This window comes from Helianthus annuus, chromosome 2, assembly GCF_002127325.2.
Source record: "Helianthus annuus cultivar XRQ/B chromosome 2, HanXRQr2.0-SUNRISE, whole genome shotgun sequence".
NCBI lineage: Eukaryota > Viridiplantae > Streptophyta > Magnoliopsida > Asterales > Asteraceae > Helianthus > Helianthus annuus.
Window position 1 is genome coordinate 87,633,021 of NC_035434.2, and position 22,291 is coordinate 87,655,311.

General features: G+C 42.2%; 1 protein-coding gene across 1 annotated transcript; it reads left to right on the forward strand.

Annotated features, from left to right (window-relative positions):
• Positions 1-15,554: 15,554 nt before the first annotated feature.
• LOC110891309 lies at positions 15,555-20,730 on the forward strand. The gene is made up of 2 exons (XM_022139003.1): positions 15,555-17,061; positions 17,168-20,730. Exons 1-2 carry the CDS (start codon positions 15,555-15,557, stop codon positions 20,728-20,730), a joined length of 5,070 nt encoding a protein of 1,689 aa, XP_021994695.1.
• Positions 20,731-22,291: the final 1,561 nt, after the last annotated feature.

The following is a 22,291-nucleotide window of genomic DNA, read 5'->3' on the forward strand; positions in this document are numbered from 1 at the left end:
AAATGAAGGATGGCACTTTCAGAATGTGCATTGATTACCGCGAACTGAACAAAGTCACAGTGAAGAACCGTTATCCCCTTCCTCGTATCGACGACTTATTCGACCAGTTGCAAGGGTCGAGTTACTACTCCAAGATTGATCTAAGGTCCGGTTACCATCAGCTGAGAGTCCGGGATGAGGACGTCTCCAAGACCGCATTCAGAACTCGCTACGGCCATTACGAGTTCCTAGTCATGCCATTCGGGCTTACGAACGCGCCTGCAGTTTTCATGGATCTTATGAACAGGGTGTGCAAACCCTATCTTGACAAGTTCGTCATTGTCTTCATCGAAGACATTCTGATCTACTCCAAGAGTCAGGAGGAACACGAGCAGCACTTACGTCTTATCTTGGAACTTCTTCGAAAGGAACAACTGTACGCCAGGTTTTCAAAATGCGACTTCTGGCTTCGTGAAGTCCACTTCTTAGGCCATGTGGTGAACAGGGATGGGATTCATGTCGATCCATCCAAGGTAGATTCGATCAGGAACTGGCCTGCACCGCGTACACCAACAGAAATACGCCAATTCTTGGGTTTGGCGGGGTATTACAGACGATTCATCAAAGACTTTTCGAAGATCGCACAGCCGCTTACGCTACTGACACAGAAAGGTGTCACCTACCGTTGGGGAAATTCCCAGGAAACCGCTTTCCAGTACCTAAAGGATAGGCTTTGCAGCGCACCTATTCTCTCATTGCCAAAGGGCACGGATGATTTTGTGGTCTATTGTGACGCATCGATACAGGGGCTTGGTTGTGTATTGATGCAGCGGGATAAAGTTATTGCCTACGCTTCTCGTCAACTCAAAGTTCATGAACGGAACTACACGACGCACGATTTAGAGCTGGGAGCTGTTGTTTTCGCGCTCAAGATATGGCGACACTACCTGTACGGTACCAAGTGCACAATGGTGGAAAGTTTGCATCATCCCCTAGTTTCGTTCGTTCAATCTGATCTTATTCTTGATTGATCTGGGTTAGCAATTGTGGTGTTGTCGATCCTTCTGAGTAAGGTTTCTAGACTTCTACCGTGGTTACTAATCTTTTGAAATCAGGTTTAGGATTGCTTCTTTTCGTTTTCTGCTTCTAGGGTTTACTGCCAAATCGTTCTGGGTTATCTTGCTTTCTTCAGTTTGTTTCGTTGATCTTGCTGGTTGGTGGCGGATTGGAGTTTCCATCTACACAAGATTGTTTCCATCTCGAGTTCTTGTCTTTGTGCGGATAGGGTTCTTGGTCTGCGCAGGATTTGTTTGTCGGCTGATTAGGGTTTGTCTAACCTTTTTAGCTCTTTTTTACGTGTGCATGTGCTTAGTTTTCTAAGAAAATATGGACCCGAAAGATAATGTTCCGAAAGATGATAGGGGTAAGCCACCATTAACTGTTCACAGTAGTGCTGTGGAAAACCCTAGCAAAGAGAATGGATTGGAGGATTTAGGGTTCAAGTCTTTTTCAGAAAGAATGTATGGGGATGTGTTCATTAGCTCAAAGCTGATGGGTGTTCAGGATTTGAGAGATAAAGCTTTTGCTAAGCCTCTGAATATTGACGGGAACCCGTTGTTGCCTAGACGTGGTATGGTACGGAATGAACAGAGGGTTGTTAACATTATTGATGAATTGGAAAAGGTGACGGTGCCTGTCCAAGCTGATCCTAGTGGAACGAATCTGAATGATGTCCTGGATGATGGTTTTTGGGATATGGGTAAGCAAGATAAGTCAGCCACTTATGCGGATAAAGTTCAATCTTCTCGTAGCAAAAGGGAGGTAAATTTCAGATTATTGGAGCCGGAGGAAACTAGAGAGGATGCGGACATTGTTATTCCAAAACAGGTTGTTCAGCAGGTGCAAGATAAGTTTGATAATGTGCTTTATGGTTATTTTTTAGGGAATAGATTACCGTTCCCTGTGGTTGAGTACTATGCGAAGAATGTTTGGGCAAGATTCGGGTTTGTAAAGCTTATGATGAATGCCTCGGGCTTCTTTTTCTTCAAATTTGGTTCCAAAGATGGTTTAATGAAGGTTTTGGAGGGTGGGCCTTGGCTAATACGAAAAGTTCCGTTGTTTTTGAATGTTTGGTCACCTAAGGTCACCCTTAAGAAGGATAGTATTAAAATTGTTCCAGTATGGGTAAAGTTGCATAATGTTCCGATTTCAGTTTATACTGATGATGGTCTGAGTTTGCTGGCGTCAAAGCTAGGGGTTCCTAAAAGGCTTGATTCTTACACGGCTGATATGTGTGTTGATAACTGGGGAAGGAGTAGCTATGCCCGTGCAATGATTGAACTTAATGCTGATAATGAGCTTAAGGATCATATTACTTTGGCTATCCCTAAGATGGATGAGGAAGGTTTCATTATGGAAAGGGTTGAGGTTGAATATGAATGGAAGCCTTTAAGGTGTCCTACATGTTGCCTGTTTGGTCATGACCATGATTCGTGTAGTAAAAACATTAAGGAGAAGGCAAAGCAGGTTGTTGTTGATGAGGATGGATTTGTTACGGACAGGAGGCGAGTGGCTAAACACGTTTTTCCTCAAAAAAAACAAAAGCAGAAATTTATGTATAGGCCAAAAACGAAAATTAACTACTCTGGTGCTAGTTCTTCTGGTACGAAACAGGATAACCAAGCGTCTAGTAGTGGGCCATCAACGGTGAAAGTGTCAAACTCATTTCAGGCTTTAGATTCGGAGGGTGATGCTGATCGACCAAAAGAGGATAGTGTTCCGGTTCATCGGGAAAGATTTACTGAGAAGGTTACCAGGCTAAGCGATGAGGTTCAAGAGGCTTTACCTACGGAAATGTCAAAATTTATGGCTAGCAATGTTAAGGGTTCTCATTCTGAGGGGGCAAGCACTCCCGGTTATACCGGTTTTTAATGGGTAGTGTGGCTTCATGGAATATAAGGGGTTTGAATCGTCCCCTGAAACAAAACGAGGTTCGGGTTTTAATTGCTGAGAACCGGTTAAGTGTTTGTGCTATATTAGAAACTCATGTGAATGTGAGTAACTTAGATAAAGTGTGCAAGGGAGTGTTTCGGAGTTGGAACTGGACTTCTAATGGGGGTTTATGTCAGCGTGGTACAAGAATTATAATAGGATGGAATGAGGATGATGTGGATCTCATGGTGCTCGCACAATCTGATCAGGTTATTCACACTCAGGTTCGGTTAAAAGCTGATTCAAGAACCTTTCTTTGTTCCTTTGTCTATGCGGAGAATAAATATCAAGACCGTAGGTTTCTTTGGGAGGATTTATGCAAGCATAGTGCCTTTGCTCGTCACCAGCCTTGGGCTGTTTTGGGGGACTTTAACACAGCTCTTAATCTGGAAGACTCTTTATATGGGCCGTCTAGTCATACCATAGGAATGAGAGACTTTTTTGACTGTGTACAATATGTTGAGCTTATGGATATTCCAAGTCATGGTTTGCATTTTACCTGGAACCAGAAACCGAAAGAGGGGATAGGAGTTCTTAAGAAGATTGATCGTATTATGAGTAATGTTAAGTTCATGGATCTATTTCCGGATACTTATGCTTTGTTTAAACCAGCTCGGGTTTCTGATCACTCTCCTTGTGTAATGAAATTAGCCTCTTGTACCCGTAAAAAGCTGAAGCCTTTTAAGTTTCCGAATTTTTTGACCACGAAGGAGGAGTTTAGGAGGTTTGTCTCTACTGAATGGGCGAAGGATATTGAGGGTTTTGCTATGTTCTCTGTTGTTAAAAAGATGAGGAACCTTAAACCAAGTTTCCGTAAGCTGCTTTATCAACAAGGGAACCTCCATGAGAAGGTTATTCGGCTGCGTAAGGAGCTGGATGATATCCAGCAGCTTGTTGATGCTAATCCGTTGGATGTGACCTTACGTGACACGGCTGCAAAATGTCTTCGGGATTATCAGGTGGCAGCTTATGATGAAGAGTGTTTCCTTAAACAGAAGTCCAAGGTTGAATGGCTTTGTGCTGGGGATTCTAATACCTCCTTCTTTCACAAGTGTGTGAAAAGTAGGAACGCTAGAAACAAGATTAGTTGTATAAAAGATGTTCATGGTAATCGGTTTGAAGGTGACGGTATACCCGGTGCTTTAGTTGATCATTACTCGTCATTCTTGGGTACGGCTTACTCGGTTTCGAGTTTAGATGATGATAACTTGTTTCTCAATACCCTTAGTTCTCATTCGGCTGATCATATGATTAGGCAAGTGACTCGTGAAGAAGTTAAACAAGCTATGTTTGGTATTGGTGAAAATAAGGCCCCTGCTCCCGATGGTTTCACATCGGCGTTTTTTAAGCAAGCTTGGGATATTGTGGGTGATGAGGTAACGAATGCTGTGCTTGATTTTTTCGATAATGGTAAATTGTTAAAGCAAGTCAATCACACTATTCTAGCTCTGGTTCCTAAGGTGGATACTCCTAATTCTGTTCTTGATTACCGTCCCATCTCTTGCTGTAATGTTATTTATAAGTGCATTAGCAAGATAATCACGGACCGTCTTAAGGGGAGCTTGGATACATTGGTTAGCATTAACCAGTCGGCGTTTGTTCCAGGCAGGAAAATCACAGATAATATTCTTCTCACTCAAGAATTGATGCATAACTATCATCTTAACAAAGGTCAGCCTAGATGTGCTTTTAAGATTGATATTCAGAAGGCGTATGATACTGTTAGCTGGTCGTTCCTGGAGTCTATTCTAAAAAAGTTTGGATTTCACCACAAAATGATTAATTGGATTATGACGTGTGTTACTTCGGTATCCTATTCATTGAGTATCAATGGTGAGCTCCACGGTTATTTTGAGGGAAAGCGTGGTCTTAGACAAGGGGATCCGATGTCCCCGTACCTGTTTACTCTAGTCATGGAGGTTTTGACTCTTATTCTTCAGCAAGTTGCCACGAATACTTCTTTTAAGTTCCATGGTAAATGCTCTAAGCAGAAGATAATAAATATTTTGTTTGCTGATGACTTGTTCCTATTCTCTCATGGTGATAGTGTCTCGGTGAAGCACTTGAAATTGGCCCTTGATAAATTTACGCAGATATCGGGCCTGGTCCCTAGCATGCCGAAGAGTACTGTTTACTTTAGCAATGTTACGTCCGCTATGAAAAATCAGATTTTGAATCTTTTGCCGTTTCAAGAAGGCTCGTTGCCTGTGCGTTACCTTGGTGTTCCGCTAATTTCAACGAGATTAGCTGCTAGAGATTGTAAAATTCTGATTGAACGTACCCAAAGAAGAATAGATAACTGGGTTACTAAATCCCTGTCGTTTGCAGGGAGACTTCAGTTAATCAACTCGGTTCTTGCTGCCATGTATTCCTATTGGGCTTCGGTTTTCTTGCTTCCTATTGGTATTGTAAAGGACCTGGAGAAAAGGTTACGTAGATTTTTATGGAATGGGGGGAATCAGGGTCCGGTTCGAGCTAAAGTTGCTTGGAAGGAGGTTTGTACTCCGAAAGATGAGGGCGGTTTGGGTATTCGCAGTATTATGGATGCTAATAAAGCTTTTCTGACAACTCATATTTGGAGCATTATTACTAATCGTCCTTCGCTTTGGGTTCAATGGATTCACTCGTACAGGTTAAAAGGTAATAACTTTTGGGAGGTTCAATGCCGAGGTCAAGTTAGTTGGGGGTGGCGGAAGTTGTTAGCTATCCGTCCTAGTATACGGCCCTTTGTTTGGAGTTCTATTTATAGTGGCCGTCAAACCAATGTATGGAGTGACAATTGGTGCGCATACAGCCCTCTTCGTTCGTTTATTTCTCCTCGTAACATTGCTAGAGCTGGTTTCTCGCTTAGCACAACGGTGGCTGATGTTGTTTCTGAAGATGGCCAGTGGCGATGGCCTCAGGCTTGGTATGATACATTTCCAGTTCTCATTAATATTGCTACTATTCAGATTACCCCTGATACGGCAGACCGGTTTCGTTGGAAAGATTGGGAAGGCAAACTACAGCGTTTTTGTTCATGGGAGGCATGGAATAACCTGCGGTACAAATAGAATAAGGTAGTCTGGGTTAACTCGGTCTGGTTCAGTCAGTGCATCCCAAGGCATTCCTTTCATTTGTGGTTGGTTATTAAAAATAAGTTGCGGACACAGGACAGAATGGCTGAATGGGAAGCGGGAAGTGCTACTAATCTTCGGCTTATGTGCTGTCCCTTGTGCAGATATGACCGTGATTCTCGGGATCACTTATTTTTTGAATGTTCCTATGCTTCAGAAGTTTGGAGACTAGTTAGGAATATGGTTGATATGGGGAGTGTTGATGACACATGGGCTTCGGTTATGCAGTGGATGGAGCTAAATGCTAATTCGAGTTCCCTGGATTACATTGTTTGCAATCTTCTGTTGGCGGCTTCCACGTACTTTATATGGCAGGAAAGAAACAATCGTCTTTTCACTCAGGTGCAGAGGAATGCTAGTGTTCTCTCCAAGGTTATTATAGATACAATTCGGCTCAGGATTATGGGATTCAAAACCGGTAGAGACCCGAAGCAAAGGAAGCTTTTGGATAGGTGGCTGATCGCGAAGACAAACATGGATGTAGACCCGGGCTAGGGTGATGTAGTCTCCTAGTTTTTTAGTTCGGGTTCTGGGTTGTGTTGGTTTGGTTGTTTGTTTTGTTTGGTTGTGTCTGGTTGTTGAATTTTGTTTGTGTTTCTTTCCTAGGCTTGGTATGCCAAGTCTAGTAGTGTGTATCGATGTCTCGATACACCCTGTTTATTATTGTTTGGTTGATATATAAAATTCACCGGGGTAACCCATTTACCCAAAAAAAAAAATTTACACCGATCACAGGAGTCTCGAGCATATCTTCAAGCAGAAGGAATTGAACATGCGTCAACGACGGTGGGTCGAGTTACTTAATGATTACGAATTCGCCATCAAGTACCATCCAGGTAAGGCCAATGTCGTGGCTGACGCTCTCAGTCGGAAGGACACTCTACCTAGGCGTGTACGAGCCTTGCAGCTCACTATTCAGTCTAGTCTTCCTGCTCAGATACGAACGGCTCAGATAGAAGCATTGAAACCAGAAAACGTAAAGGCTGAAGCTTTACGCGGCTCAAGGCAACGATTAGAACAAAAGGGAGACGGCGCCTACTATGTAACAGGGCGTATTTGGGTACCACTATACGGCGATTTACGAGAACTTATGATGGATGAAGCTCATAAGTCTCGCTACTCGGTACATCCAGGTTCGGATAAAATGTATCACGACATCAGAACTACATATTGGTGGCCTAGCATGAAGGCCCACATAGCAACTTATGTCGGCAAATGTTTGACGTGTGCAAAAGTCAAAGTGGAGTATCAGAAACCAGCGGGCCTACTTCAGCAGCCCAAGATACCGCAATGGAAATGGGAAGAAATTTCCATGGATTTTGTTACAGGCCTACCCAGATCCCAGCGTGGGAATGATACTATATGGGTGATCGTGGATCGACTCACCAAGTCTGCACACTTCCTGGCTATAAAGGAAACGGATAAGTTCTCCACTCTCGCAGACGTTTATCTTAAAGAAGTTGTTTCGAGGCACGGAGTGCCCACCTCCATCATTTCGGATCGGGATGCACGATTCACGTCAGAGCTATGGCAAGCGATGCATAAATCTTTCGGCTCGCGGTTAGACACGAGCACAGCGTATCACCCTCAGACGGATGGGCAGTCTGAGCGAACGATCCAAACTCTTGAAGACATGCTTCGGGCGTGTGTTATCGACTTCGGCAACGGCTGGGAAAAGCATCTCCCTTTGGTGGAGTTCTCATACAATAACAGCTATCACACCAGCATACAAGCCGCTCCATTCGAGGCATTGTACGGTTGTAAATGCCGGTCACCTCTCTGTTGGGCAGAGGTGGGGGATAGTCAGATCACGGGTCCGAAGATTGTAGTGGACGCCACAGAAAAGATTGCACAAATACGACAACGCATGGCGGCAGCACGCGACCGTCAGAAAGCCTACACGGATAAGCGTAGAAAACCGTTGGAATTTTAGGTCGGGGACCGGGTTTTACTTAAAGTCTCACCCTGGAAGGGTGTAGTTCGTTTTGGCAAACGGGGCAAACTCAATCCGCGGTATGTCGGACCGTTCGAAATCATTGAGAAAATAGGCAAAGTGGCCTACAAGCTAAACTTACCAGCTGAACTCGGTGCAGTTCACAATGTATTTCACGTGTCGAATCTGAAGAAGTGCCTGTCAGACGAGACCCTCATAGTTCCTTTTAAGGAACTCACCATCGATGAGCGGTTGCAGTTCGTCGAGGAGCCAGTTGAAATCACGGACCGGGATGTTAAGGTCCTCAAAAGCAAGAGAATCCCTCTTGTTCGAGTTCGTTGGAACTCCCGTCGTGGCCCAGAGTACACCTGGGAACGCGAAGACCAGATGACAGAAAAGTACCCCCAGTTATTCGAAACCAATGCAACCACTACTGAGGCTGAAGCTACTACAGAATTTCGGGACGAAATTCCAAATCAACGGGGGGATGATGTGACACCCCAGGAAAACCAGGAAACAACGCAACACAACTAGCTTCCTCAGTAACCGCATGCTAAATTTCGGGACGAAATTTCTTTTAAGTTGGGGATAATGTGACAACTCGAGTTTCCAAGATTTCCATCTTCGCATTAATTGCGCGCTAATTGTTTAAGCTGTTTGTTAACACTACTTGCTTGTTTCATAACTGTACACGTTCGTAAATTGTTAAATCGTATTGCGCTTGTTATATTATATATATATGGTGTGCCTTATAAGTGTGTGTTGATAACATGTTTGGTATATTCAATATAAAACAAAATGGAATTATGTTGATATGTGTTATGTGTATTAGTATATGTTTGAGTGGAATCTAGAGTGAATGTGTAACTTTTACCAAACAAACCCCCACTCGAAACCCCCCCCCCACTCGAACCCCCCCCCCCCCTCACGAAAACACCACCCACGAAAACACCTCATGTGTTTTCGTCTAACAAGAGGCCAACGAAAACAAGAATGGGCTCATGGCCCAGTAGTGATCTAATATATGTTTTGAGTTCCAACTGTTACGTAGAGTTTTTATCTGCAAACCCTACACCCCTACGTGTGACGGCAGTGATTAGTGAGACAACCCCCCCCCCCTCGAAGCAGCCTCTTTACGAATCAATCTGGTGGTTAGTGATTATCTTTATTTATTTTTTTTTTTTTGGTAAAAGAGGGCGGCACCTCCGGTAAATTTTATTAATAACAAAAAACTATATACACCTACAGGGATTTAGGCTCCCGGGACATGCAACCCAAGGAACACACCACCCCTATCGACAAGGGACCTAACAAAATGGGCCAAAAAACCCGGTCCCTAGCCCAGTGATTATCTTTATTTGTTAACCTTATTTATACATAATCGTGATAGTGTATATGTTTAACACGTAAGGATTAATTGTGTGTGTACATGATCGAGTGTTGAAATCTGATAAGATGTAATCGATTATGCGATCATATAATCTCGATATAGGGATAAGGAATTGATGATTTTGTTAACTAGTGAATGACTGATTGCATTATCAGTCAAATAAAATTGAATATATGTGGCCATGTGTAGATGCTAGTCAACCATGAAGTCATCCTATTAGTTGTCAGTAGTCTTGCATGTATAACAAATGTTGAAGTGGTGGTTCACTTATGAAATCGAGATTTTGGGATTTGGGAGGGTAACAGCCCAACTCTTGATTAAAATATATGTTAAAACAAAGTTACTTGGTAGGCATCTTTGACTAAATATACAACCACTACATAAATTGGTCCAATGACAACATGAAAACCATCAACATTTGTCAGGCATTATTGGTGGCTTTTGATAATACTACTGATGATGTGAGCCAATGCATTGTGATTGGTTCCAAGGTGAGGTGAGGTTTTAAGTATTATGTATTTGAGCAATTGTCTTGATTATGGTTGGCTAGATTCAGAATTTGCATGTGAGTGTCAGTGTCATGTGAGGTTTGTATGGGTATAATTATATTGGAAGGTGTGTGGCATGATGACTTTTGTCAACCTCAAACCTGCGGCTTAGAGAATTCGATCTAGAGGTGCACATGTTTTAAGAACAAAGTGAGTGGCAGGATATGTTGTGAGTTTAAGAAAATTCCATGAGCATATCCGATTGGTGGGGATGGGCGGCCCAATGAAGGGCATGGGCTATTGAAACGGTCCATTAACACTGAATGCCAATCGGTTACTTTAAGATTAGTATTGTTGATGTTGTGTTGAGACGAAACAGAAATATCGGCGAAACAAAGGTGTTTCGCCAAGACCCATTGCGACGAAACAAACTTGACAGAACAGAAGTGTTTCGTCGGAGGTGGGGTCACGGCGAAACAGGGGGCGTTTCGCCAATTGGGAGACCTGCACAGTAAACTGGTTTAATTCTGTTAAAAATTAACTGGAGTTATTAACTACTGTTAGCCGATATGCATGACTATTGTGAACTTTTTTTTTTGGGTAAAGGGTTACCCCGGTGAATCTATTAAAATGCAACCGCAAATAAGTACAAGTAGTGAGGATGTGTTCCACACTAATTCATATACAGGACATGCCCCATATATGTAGAACAAATAAAAAACCAAAGACCTATATCACCCCATAACCTAGTCTACTATACATCATGACACGACATCTAGTAGACAAAACAATGCAAAAACACAACCATAATCTTCAACCGCCATCATCAAATATAAAGAAGCCGCAAAACAGCAGCCCCTTCAGACGGAAAGCAGACAGCCTATCCATTCGAGAACTTGGAAGAAGAGGTGCTTGCCCCTGCTTTCGAAGATGAAGAGGAATGATGAATACCCGATGTCATAAATTTACTAGTTTCATTGTAGACTTCCTCAACCACTTCTTCATCCGAATCCTCCCTGTCCCTTGACAGTTTCTTCTCCACTCTACCCACAGTAGTACCTCCCTGATTACCATTATCATCCTTTAGAATGTCAAACGGGTTAGACGTTGAAACCTGATTCTGTACCGGACTCTTTGAAGACGATTTCGGCTTAGGGTTGACAACTGGCCTGTAAACTACCTTTGGCTTCTGGTTTTTCATATGAAGCCCTTGATTATTTGGTTTCTTCTTTTTGGCTCCTACAACCTGAAAGTCATCCTTTTCCTTCTTTTCAGTATCCCCATTCAAATTTACCTGCGGGTTCTTAGGACACGAGCTATCCTCATGACCGAAGACACAACAAGAAGGACATCTTAACGGCTCCCAATCATACTCAATTTTAACCTCCACCTTTGAATGACTAAGACCGTCCAAAGAAGGGATTGCTACCGTAACACTCTTCTTTAACTCAACTCCTGCCTGAACTTCAATAAGAGCTCTAGCATAGCTGCTTCTTCCCCAAGATTCCGCACACATTGTAGCCGTATACGAATCTAACATTATAGGCACCCCAATCTTAGAAGCACGTAAGCTGAGCCCATCCTCAGTAAATGCCGCTAACGGCACATCATACATCTTGACCCAAACTGGAATCGCTTTTAAGTCCTCTTTTTCCAACTTGATAGAGGCCGACCACTCTTTCAAAATGATTGGAACGTTTCTAATCATCCACGGTCCATCCTCTAACATTTGATCCATTCCTTCTTTCGATGTGAACTTAAAGAAAAAGAACCCATGAGCATTCATCATAATTCTTGACAATCCATACTTTGCCCAATTGTTCTTTGCATAGAACTCAACAACAGGAAAAGCCAGCCGTTTACCCAGAAAATAACCATACAAGGTGTTCGCATACCTGTCGGTGACTTGTTGAACTGAAGACACTGGAATGACAACGTCAGCTCCTTCAACAACCTCATTCGATTCCATCACCCTAAAGTTTACCTTAACCTTCTCTTTAGAATCCTTCACAACATTTGCAAAGGATAATTGTTCCGCAGAACCAGAACCTGTTTGTTTCCTCTTGTCAGCCGATATAGGTGCACCAAATAGGTCAGATTTTTGCGTAAACTTGCTAGAGAAATCCCAAACATTATCAGCCTTTTCAACCTCTCGTGTTTCCAAACTAATCGGAACTGTTACCTTTGTGAGATCATCGATGATGTTTGAAGAACCACGCTTTGGCTTGAATGTGTTCCCATCAACTTCAATAAACCGTGCAGCAATTTCATCAAAGGATAATCGCGGCTTCCCACGAGTATCCTGTTGATTTCCACCAGAACTGTTAAGTTTATCCATATCCATATTGAAAAACCCTAGTTGCCGTCAACAGAGATTCAGCAAACAGGATTGCCGGCTGAAACAAGGCAGCCGTGACAAACCCTAGCCGAAACCTACAATTGAAGTAGATCAAACCCTAGCCGCCAAGAAGCTGAATTCGACTAAACCCAACCAGAATCCAATCGGAACGAACAAACTAGGCAACTCTCTCCTATAATCAAACAGAAAGCAACGAACATGCAACAGAAATCCAATCAAAACAACGACCGCAACCAACAGCAAACCCTAATCTAGTCGGCAATAAAGAACGAAAGAAAACAGAAACCCTAATTTTAAAATCGATCACTACTGGTAACAGAATCTGCACTAGAGATTGGAGAACAATCGCTAATATCAAACATGTTAATCAGAAGATTACGAAGAAGAAAATAGGGTTACATGAGGAACGATAATCGCCAGGCTAGAGAGAGAGATTAGGGTTTCAAAAATATTCAAGCACATAATATGTGTCTTATGTTATTTGTGATTTCTAGTCCAACAATACTGTGATTGTATATGCTTACATGGAATTAGTGAATATAAACTGATTGTGTACGTGCATACTTTAGGACGTGATTGATTTACTTTGAGCACTTACTTAGCATACCGAGCAAACCAAGGTGAGTTCACACCCTTACTAAGGCATGGGATTCCCAAGGGCTTGGGAATGGGATTGAAGGAATAAGATTGACTAGATTCGTACATACACTGTTACTAGACTACCATACCATCGTCCTCGGTTGTGCAGGATACATACGTAAAACCTACGTATACTTATGCTACTCACTGTCCTCAGGTTGCAAAGGACACTCACGTAAAACCTACGTGAACTTATACTTACTACTGCCTCGGTTGTGTCAGGCACTTACGTAAAACCTACGTAAACCCCCGCGTACCCCTAACCTCGGTTGTGAAGGTTACTTACGTAAAACCTACGTAAACTTGTACGTATTACTGTTCTCGGGATATGTAGAACACTTATGGTTACGAATAGTCTAGTGGTTATACAACATGGGAAGCCCCCACCAATAGAACGTACTATCGGCCCAGTAGAGCCACGTGTTACCAACGAACTTACTATTACGCACTTACATTCTGTGAACTCGCTCAACTAGTTGTTAACCCTCTGTTACATGCCTTACAGGTCGTTAGATGCATGGAGCTTGCACAGGGAGGAGCTGGTCGTTGTGAGCTTGGATCGTGATTGTCTTGTTAAACACTTTTTTTTGGGTAAAGTGTTTAAACACTTGTTAAACACTTTATGACATTACATACTTATTTATATTGGGTTTTATCTATACGCTTCCGCTAAACAGTGATTACTTACTTATGTTTTGGAACACCTTTCATATGGATTTGGTTTGGTTTAATAGCAATTACTTTTACTATATATATTGTTCTATATGATTGGTGGCTTGATCCTGGTCAGTCACGCTCCCAAGCGGTGATACTCCGCAGGTGGATTTTGGGGGTGTGACATCAAAGAAATCGAGGAAGCGCAAGGCTTCCAAGAATTTTGCGGTCACTGCTCAGGCAAACCAGGCTGCTCCTAATTAGGCAGCACAAAATCAGGCTGCACAACCTGCTGCCAAGAGGCAGTATGCAGGAAATGCACCTCTGTGTAACAGATGTAATAGCCACCACCAGCCACAGTTGCAATGCCGTATCTGCACTAATTGTGGTAAATCTGGTCATCTTGCGAATACTTGCCGTTTTGCTCCTAATCAGAATCAGGCAGCTCAGAACCAAGTTGCACAAAACCCAGCCCAGAATCCTGCACGACCTCATTTTTCGCCTGGTTCATGTTTCAACTGTGGGGATCTGACCCACTACAGGAACAACTGCCCGAGGTTGGCAAATGCGAATCAAGCACCGGCTCATGGTAGAGCTTTTAACCTTAATGCAAATGAGGCGCGTGCGGACAACGAAGTGGTGAACGGTACGTTCCTTGTTAACAACCATCCTGCTTCTGTTCTATTTGATTCGGGTGCCGATAAGAGTTTTGTGTCCTTAGCATTTGAGCCTTTGCTTGCGATGACTAGAACAAAACTAGGAAAGCCCTTGACAGTAAAAGTAGCCAGTGGTGAACCTGTTGTACTCGACTCAGTTCTTCGAAATTGCCAGTTGAATCTCAATAACCATCTTTTCCCTATCGACCTCACACCGATGCAACTCGGGAGCTTCGATATTATAGTAGGAATGGATTGGTTATCCAAATACCATGCTGAGGTGGTATGTTTTGAAAAGTTGGTTCGTATACCGCTTTCGACTGGTGAGATTTTAGAAGTTCGTGGGGAGAAACCCGTCAGTGGTCTTAAAGCTTATATTGCTTTCTTAGCACATGTTGTAGAGGATAAAGGCAAGGGTAATGTCACACCCCGACCACGTAAAACAACAAAACGTGGCGGAAACGTCGGGGAGTGTTGTAACAGAATCATTGTTTCATAACACATGGAAATTGAAATATTGTTTTATTGATTAAAAGAGTTACAATGTCTTGACAATCAAGGAAATATAACATAAATAACTAGTCTTGCATCTTTTATTGTCAGTAAGGCCCAAGTCCGCCTAAGTGTATCTTGATAAATCCTATGCATCATATCCTGAAACACATGTGAAAATAGGTACGTCAGCATAAAAATGCCTGTGAGATACATAGGTTTTGTGAAAATAGAATTCATGACTTATGTTTAAGAAAATGTTTAGTCATGAACCTTGTAATTTGCTTTGTCTTGTAAATCATTTGAAAAGCAATAAGATCAGATGATATGTATAAATAAGAGAATAATGTATGGTTAAATGAATAACCAAGTAAAATGAGTTTGTGTAAGATAAGTTGTTTTGTAAAACAATGTCTTGTGAAAAGTATGTTATTTGTATAAAATGTTATATGTCTAAATCTCTCTCCTGGGCGATTTCTTGCGCAACATGAACCCTAATTTTCATTGAGATTCGTTTGTATAACAGTCTGTGATTAGGGATTGTTCATCCAATCTCTATAACGAACTCGTTAGCAATAGTAATCGATCTGTTAAGTAGGGTTTTTTCGTTTCTTTCTAAATCGCCGCCATAGTTGCTGTTTTTGAGGTCCTGACTTATTAATCTGGGTGTTATTGGTCGCGGTTAACTGAGATTAGTTTAGCTAGATTGATACACTGGATTAATGTGTTAAGGATTTTGATTTCGGCACTAGGGTTTCAGGATTAGGGTTTTTCTGATTTCATTGGTTGGTGGCTGGAGTTGAGATTTCTTTTGGTGTTACGTGTGCATGGAGGGTAGGAGTGATGGAAACAGTACGATGGAGGGTGGAGGCACTCCAGGGACGGAAGACAAAACACCTCCAATTCGTGGTATAGGATTGCGGGTGACGAACATTGAGGGTAACAATATGTTCCCTAGGCGTGGTATTTACTCTACCAACAATCATTCGGTTCTTGATGGGTTGTTGGAAATCTCTAAACCGGTGGAATTGAATACTGCATGTGGAGGAAATAACTTGGCGGCGATGAATGCCTCCCATGCAAACCCTAGTGGAGTATCGAACCTAAACCCTAGCACGGCAGATATGGGTGTCTTGGGCAATCAGCTTGGTGTGCAAGGAAGTCAAAATGTTCGTAGGGATTCAGGTAAGTCTCCGTTATCGTATGCGGATTCTATTGGGGCGTCTAGTGCTAGAAAGGTAAATTTTCGAACGCTTGCAAGTCCGGTAGAGCAGGAGGGTTGTGATGTAGTTTTGCCGAAAGAATCTGTTAGGGTTGTTAAAGATAAGCTTGCTAATACGTTATATGGATACTTTCTTGGTGATCGTGTTGCTTACCCGGTAGTCGAGTATTTCGTGAGGAACAACTGGAAGAAATTTGGCCTCCAAAAGTCTATGATGAATGCTAGTGGTTTTTTCTTCTTTAAGTTTGCTGATGAGAATGGTATGATGAATGCTATGAAAGAAGGTCCTTGGATCATTCGTTCACAACCGCTTTTTCTGAATGTATGGTCTCCATCTTCGAAACTGGACAAGAAGGAAGTTAAAACGGTGCAGCTTTGGGTTAAAATTCACGAGGTTCCTCTTGCGGCATATACAGAGGATGGCTTAAGCATGATTGCAACGGCCATTGGTAAACCAATAGCTTTAGATACGTATACTACCTCAATGTGCTTAGATTCGTGGGGTCGGAGCAGCTTTGCGAGAGCTCTAGTCGAAATCTCGGCAGACAATGACTTCAAGGAGGAGATTGTGATTGCTGTTCCAGATTTGGAAGGGGATGGGTTTGTTAAGGAAAAGATGTATGTGGAATATGAATGGAGCCCTCATCGATGCTCTCTTTGCAAGGTCTTTGGGCATAACGATGGGGATTGTCCGAGGCAAATCAGGCAGGTTACGAAGGCTCCGGCCAGTGTTCCAAAAGCTCATAAAGCTCCTAATTCTAAAGGGACTTCGAAAAAACCAGTGGTAGACAAAGACGGGTTCATGGATGTGGAAGCTAGGAAAACGGCAAAGAGAACTGGGTTTCCGGTTAACAAACAAAAACAGAAAGTTGAGTACCGTCCGGTTGGGTTAAAAACCAGTGGAGAGCCTAATAAATCAGCCCCATCTTCGAGTTTCTTCTCAAGGAACCCCTTTGATGTGTTAAACGATTCGAGTAATGACCATGGAGCTGGTGGAAGCGGAGCAGGGGATACGAAAGATGATTCGGATGATGATGAGGTCCAGGAAGTCTACAACGAGACGGATGACTTTCTTGTTAACGACGCGAGTAAACCTGTAAATAAACAAGGGGCAAGCACTCCTTTTTCAGCGGTTAATAATGGTTAGTCTTGCGTCATGGAATGTAAGGGGGTTGAACCGCCCTCTGAAACAAACGGAGGTTCGACAAGCTGTTAAGGACTATAGTTTGAGTTTGTGTGCAATACTAGAGTCGCATGTTGATGTTAGTAGACTGAGTCAAGTGTGCAGATCTGTTTTTCGCTCATGGGATTGGACATCTAATGGAGCTCGATGTAGCAAAGGTACTAGGATCATTATAGGATGGAATCCAGCTGTCTTTGATGTTATGGTGTTGTCTCAGACTGATCAGGTTATTCATTTACAACTATTCTTCAAGAAAGATAACAAAATAGCTTTTTGTTCGGTTGTTTATGCGGCTAATTATTATTTGACTCGAAGGGAGCTATGGCACCATCTTTCTATGCACAAAAGGTTTGTTGGCAATAATCCATGGGTTATTATGGGAGATTTCAACTCAGCGTTAAATCTAGAGGATAAATCGGTGGGGGCTTCTTCGGTTACTCGTAGTATGATAGAGTTCCAAGAGTGTGTAGATGATCTCGAAATGCTGGATATTAATCGAACCGGTCTTCATTTCACATGGAGTCAGAAGCCGAAAAAGGGAATTGGGCTGCTAAAGAAGATTGATAGAGTTCTTGGTAATACCCCTTTCGTAACCAAGTTTCCGAATGCTGTTGCTTTTTTCCAGCCGTATCGTCTCTCGGATCATTGCCCGTGTGTTTTAAAGCTCCCAGATGCAGATATCTTGAAACATCGGTCATTTAAATTCGCAAATTTTCTTGTGTTTAAACCTGAATTTTGCGATATTGTGAAGAGGGTGTGGGATACTAGAATAAATGGAGTGCACCAGTTCTGCGTTGTTAAACGTCTTCGGCTTCTAAAGAAGCCTCTCCGTGCACTGTTATTTAAGCAAGGTAACTTGCATAAAAAAGTTGAGGCTCTCCGAGAGAAGCTTGTTGTCATTCAGAATTCTATTGATAAACAACCGGATTCTGAGAGTCTTCGGGTAGAGGAAACTACTTTAAGTGCTGAATACAAAGAAGCCTTATTGGATGAGGAGCGGTTTCTGAAACAGAAATCCAAGGTAGACTGGTTGAGAGCTGGGGATATGAACACGGCTTTTTTCCACTCATCGCTTAAGAGCAAAAATCACCATAACCGTATAGATGTTATCCGTGATACTGGGGGTGTTATCCATGAGGGTAATCAGGTGTATCAGGCTGTCGTTGATCATTATGAAAAGTTTTTGGGATGTAGGGGCGATACACCACTGAATCCGGCTCCGGATTTATTTACTAATGTATTGGATCCGAATATTGCTAGTCATATGTGTAGACAGGTTACTGAAGATGAGGTTAAGAATGCCATGTTCTCTATTGGCATTGACAAGGCTCCTGGTCCTGACGGCTTCACGGCAGCGTTCTTCAAGAGTGCATGGCAAATTGTTGGTAATGATGTCTCAAGGGCTATTATCGATTTTTTTGACACGGGAAATCTTCTCCGAGAGTTAAACCATACTCTTATCGTGCTAGTGCCAAAGGTTCCGTCCCCATCGGTTGTCACTGATTTCAGGCCGATAGCTTGTTGTAATGTCATTTATAAATGCATTAGCAAGATTCTGGCGGAGAGAGTGAAGGTGGCTTTGAATAATATTGTCAGCATAAACCAGTCTGCGTTTGTCCCAGGAAGGAAGATTTCTGACAATATTCTGTTAACCCAAGAATTGATGCACAATTATCATAGGAATTCTGGTCCCCCAAGATGTGCGTTTAAAGTTGATATCCAAAAGGCTTATGATACAGTTGATTGGAAGTTCCTTAAAAATATCCTGCTTGGTTTTGGCTTTAATAACAAGATGGTCAATTGGATCATGGTGTGTGTCTCTACTGCTTCGTACTCTGTTTGTGTAAACGGTAATGTACACGGGTATTTTAAAGGTAGCCGGGGGCTTCGTCAGGGTGATCCGCTCTCCCCGTATCTTTTTACTTTGGTGATGGAGGTTCTCACGGGCATTCTGCATCATATGATCAGGATCGACTCTTCATTTAAATTTCATAATAAATGTGAGAAGCAGCAAATAATCAACTTATGTTTTGCTGATGATTTGTTCCTGTTTGCTAGAGGGGAAATTGCTTCGGCCAGGTGTATTATGAATTCTCTCTCTGATTTTTCTAAAATGTCGGGGTTGGTGCCTAGTATCCAGAAAAGCACGGTATTCTTTTGTAATGTCCCAAGTTATATAAAAAGTGCTATTCTGAACATTATGCCGTTTAAGGAGGGATCCTTGCCTGTGCGTTATCTTGGTGTTCCCTTAATCTCTTCAGGGCTCGTTTATAAAGACTGTAGTGTTTTGATGGAAAGCCTTGACAAACGAATCAAGCATTGGCGAAACAAACTGCTCTCGTTTGCTGGAAGATTGCAGCTCATTGTTTCCGTCTTGTCTTCTATGCATATTTTCTGGTCATCTGTCTTTCTTTTGCCGAATAGAGTCATTCATGAATTGGAAGCAAAGATGAGGAATTTTTTGTGGTCTCAAGATGTTGCGTTCCATAGAGGTAAAGCGAAGGTGTCTTGGAAAGTCGTTTGTCTTCCCAAGTATGAAGGTGGTTTAGGAATTCGGCGATTAGGGGATGTAAACAAAGCTCTCATGACTAATCATATTTGGAGTATTATCACGAAGAGAAATTCGTTGTGTGTGGAGTGGGTGCACAGCTACAGGTTAAGAGGTAAAAATTTCTGGATCTCAAAGATTGTTTCGAATAGCTGCTATTCTTGGAGAAAACTTCTCCAACTTAGGCCGCAAATGAGACAATATTTTTGGTCTGATGTCGGAGATGGTACTAGGACCTCGGCTTGGTATGACTCTTGGTGCGAGCTAGGGCCGCTTGGAAACTTCATCTTGCCTAGAACTATTGCTAATGCAGGTTTTCGGCTTGAGGATTCTGTTTCTCAAATACAGTTAAACGGTGAGTGGAAATGGCCGGTCGCTTGGAGGGATTTATTCCCAGTCCTAATTCAGCTAGATCAATTCCATATTACACCGAACAAACTTGACAGAGTCATGTGGCGAGATGGTAATGAGAGGACAGATTTTTCGACCTCGTGTGTGTGGAATTCGATTCGGTTAAAGGAAACGGAAGTGGAATGGAGTACTATAGTCTGGTTTGCTCAATGTATACCGCGGCATGCGTTTCTCATGTGGCTGATCATGCGAGGTAAATTACTTACGCAGGATAAGATTCTAAAATGGGATTTATCTCGTCGGAAAAATATGAACATGATGTGTTGTTTATTATGCTATGCTTATCACGATTCCCATAGCCATTTGTTCTTTGAATGTAATTATTCGACAAAGGTTTGGGATATAGTGAAACGAAAGGTGGGCATGGATTCGGTTCAACCCAAATGGGCAGATATTGTAGATTGGTTGATTATTCGGTCCAAATCTAAACTAGCTACGGATTATGTAGCTAGAGTGGTGGTCGCGGCTACGGCTTACAGTATTTGGCAGGAGCGAAATGCTAGGATTTTCAAAAACCAGCTAAGACCTCCAGAGACTGTTGGTGCTCATATTATACAATTGGTTCGATACAAATTAATGGGTGCGAGACTGAAGAATACTGGTAATGTTCGCAGGCTTCTAAGCGAATGGGATGTTCATGGCAAAGAGTTATTGGACGATGGTGGCTAACTAGTTGTTGAATTGTATTTTGTCTTTTCCTAGTGGTCAGGCTAGTTGTTTTTGTGTTGGTTTTGTAGTTGCTTGATTGTGGGTTATTTGGTTTACTTTCATGAGGTATGCCTCATGATTGAACTAGTGTAGACTCCCTACACTACTTGGTTTGTTTTTGTTTTGTTGATATATAAAATCACCGGGGTAACCCTTTACCTAAAAAATTATATGTCTAAATTGAAATGATTCAAATAACGCTACGATATGTAATACCATACAAGCACTTATATATAGGAAGTACCAGTGGCGTATCCACCATGCTTGTTGTAACATTTGTGCTTGTAATCATTGTGAACAGTTCAATTATCAATAAAACAATGTTATTTGATCCCAATGTTTGTTTGGTTGTGTTTTACATTTTTCATGTTTTGACTTTTGTTCAATTTCAAACTCTACATCGCTTTCTGGAGAGTTATACGCTAACTGGTGCTAAAACGTACTCAGTTTAATGCGACAAATACTCCGGAACATCAACATATACTCAACATACCTTAAATAACCTTTACATAACTTAGAAATAAGTTTTGAAGGCTTTGGTATGGCAAAAACAAGTTAATTCGCTTACAGGGACTAAACTTGACAAACTGCGAAAGTATGCCAATTTGAACTGTAACGAACATTCCGGAACATGTCCATAAGTTAAACATACCATAAATATCCTTTACATAGCTTAGAAATAGGCTTTGAGGGGTTTGGTATGCTAAAACAAACTTTTGGATCATTCAGGGGCTAAAAGTGTCAAAAACTGCACAAGTTTGCACTTTCGCGCATAACTTACGTTCTGAATACATCCAGACATCCAAAAATTTATGTAAGCATCCTAATATTATGCCTTAGTGTTTGGCATGAGAAAAATCCATTCGTCGCGTCATTTGGATCGTCTTTCGCGCTTATGCGCATTCCGTCGTAATTAAGCAAACATCGCGATCGTACGGCCAAACGAACCGACATCCAGAATATTTTTGAGCATATTTCAAGTCCCCTACACTTTAACTTCATCCTAGAGCATTGAAATGAGGTTAACGTGGCTTAAACGTGCAAAAAATGGGCCAAATTACGTGTTTCTGAAGTGCAGGGACCAAAATTGAAAATTCTGATCTGTGACCCTCAGGCGGGGCGCGTAAAGGTAAGGCCAACCTTTAGGCGGGGCGCGTGGGACTGTCAGACCAGATTCAATGTTTGCATTCAATGCAGTTGGCCTTTCGTTCGATCAAGGGGCAATGCCCTTTCACCCAATCAAGAGCCAAGGGCCAAGTCCTGACTTACCACAATATTTTGACAAGTGTGCGCACCCGATCGTGGCACGATATTCGATAGACGATCCTAACGGTTATGCTTTTCCTATAAATACCCCCCCCCTTTTTTGCAAAAACCCACACAATCTGATCAAGAGCTCTAAGTTGGAACCTTTGTTTCATACCTGAGCCATTTTGATCTAGATTAGCATTCGGGGACCCTCCGTAAGTATTCTTTCGCTCTTTTATTCGCTTTTCGATTCCGAAAGTCAACGTTTTGTTGA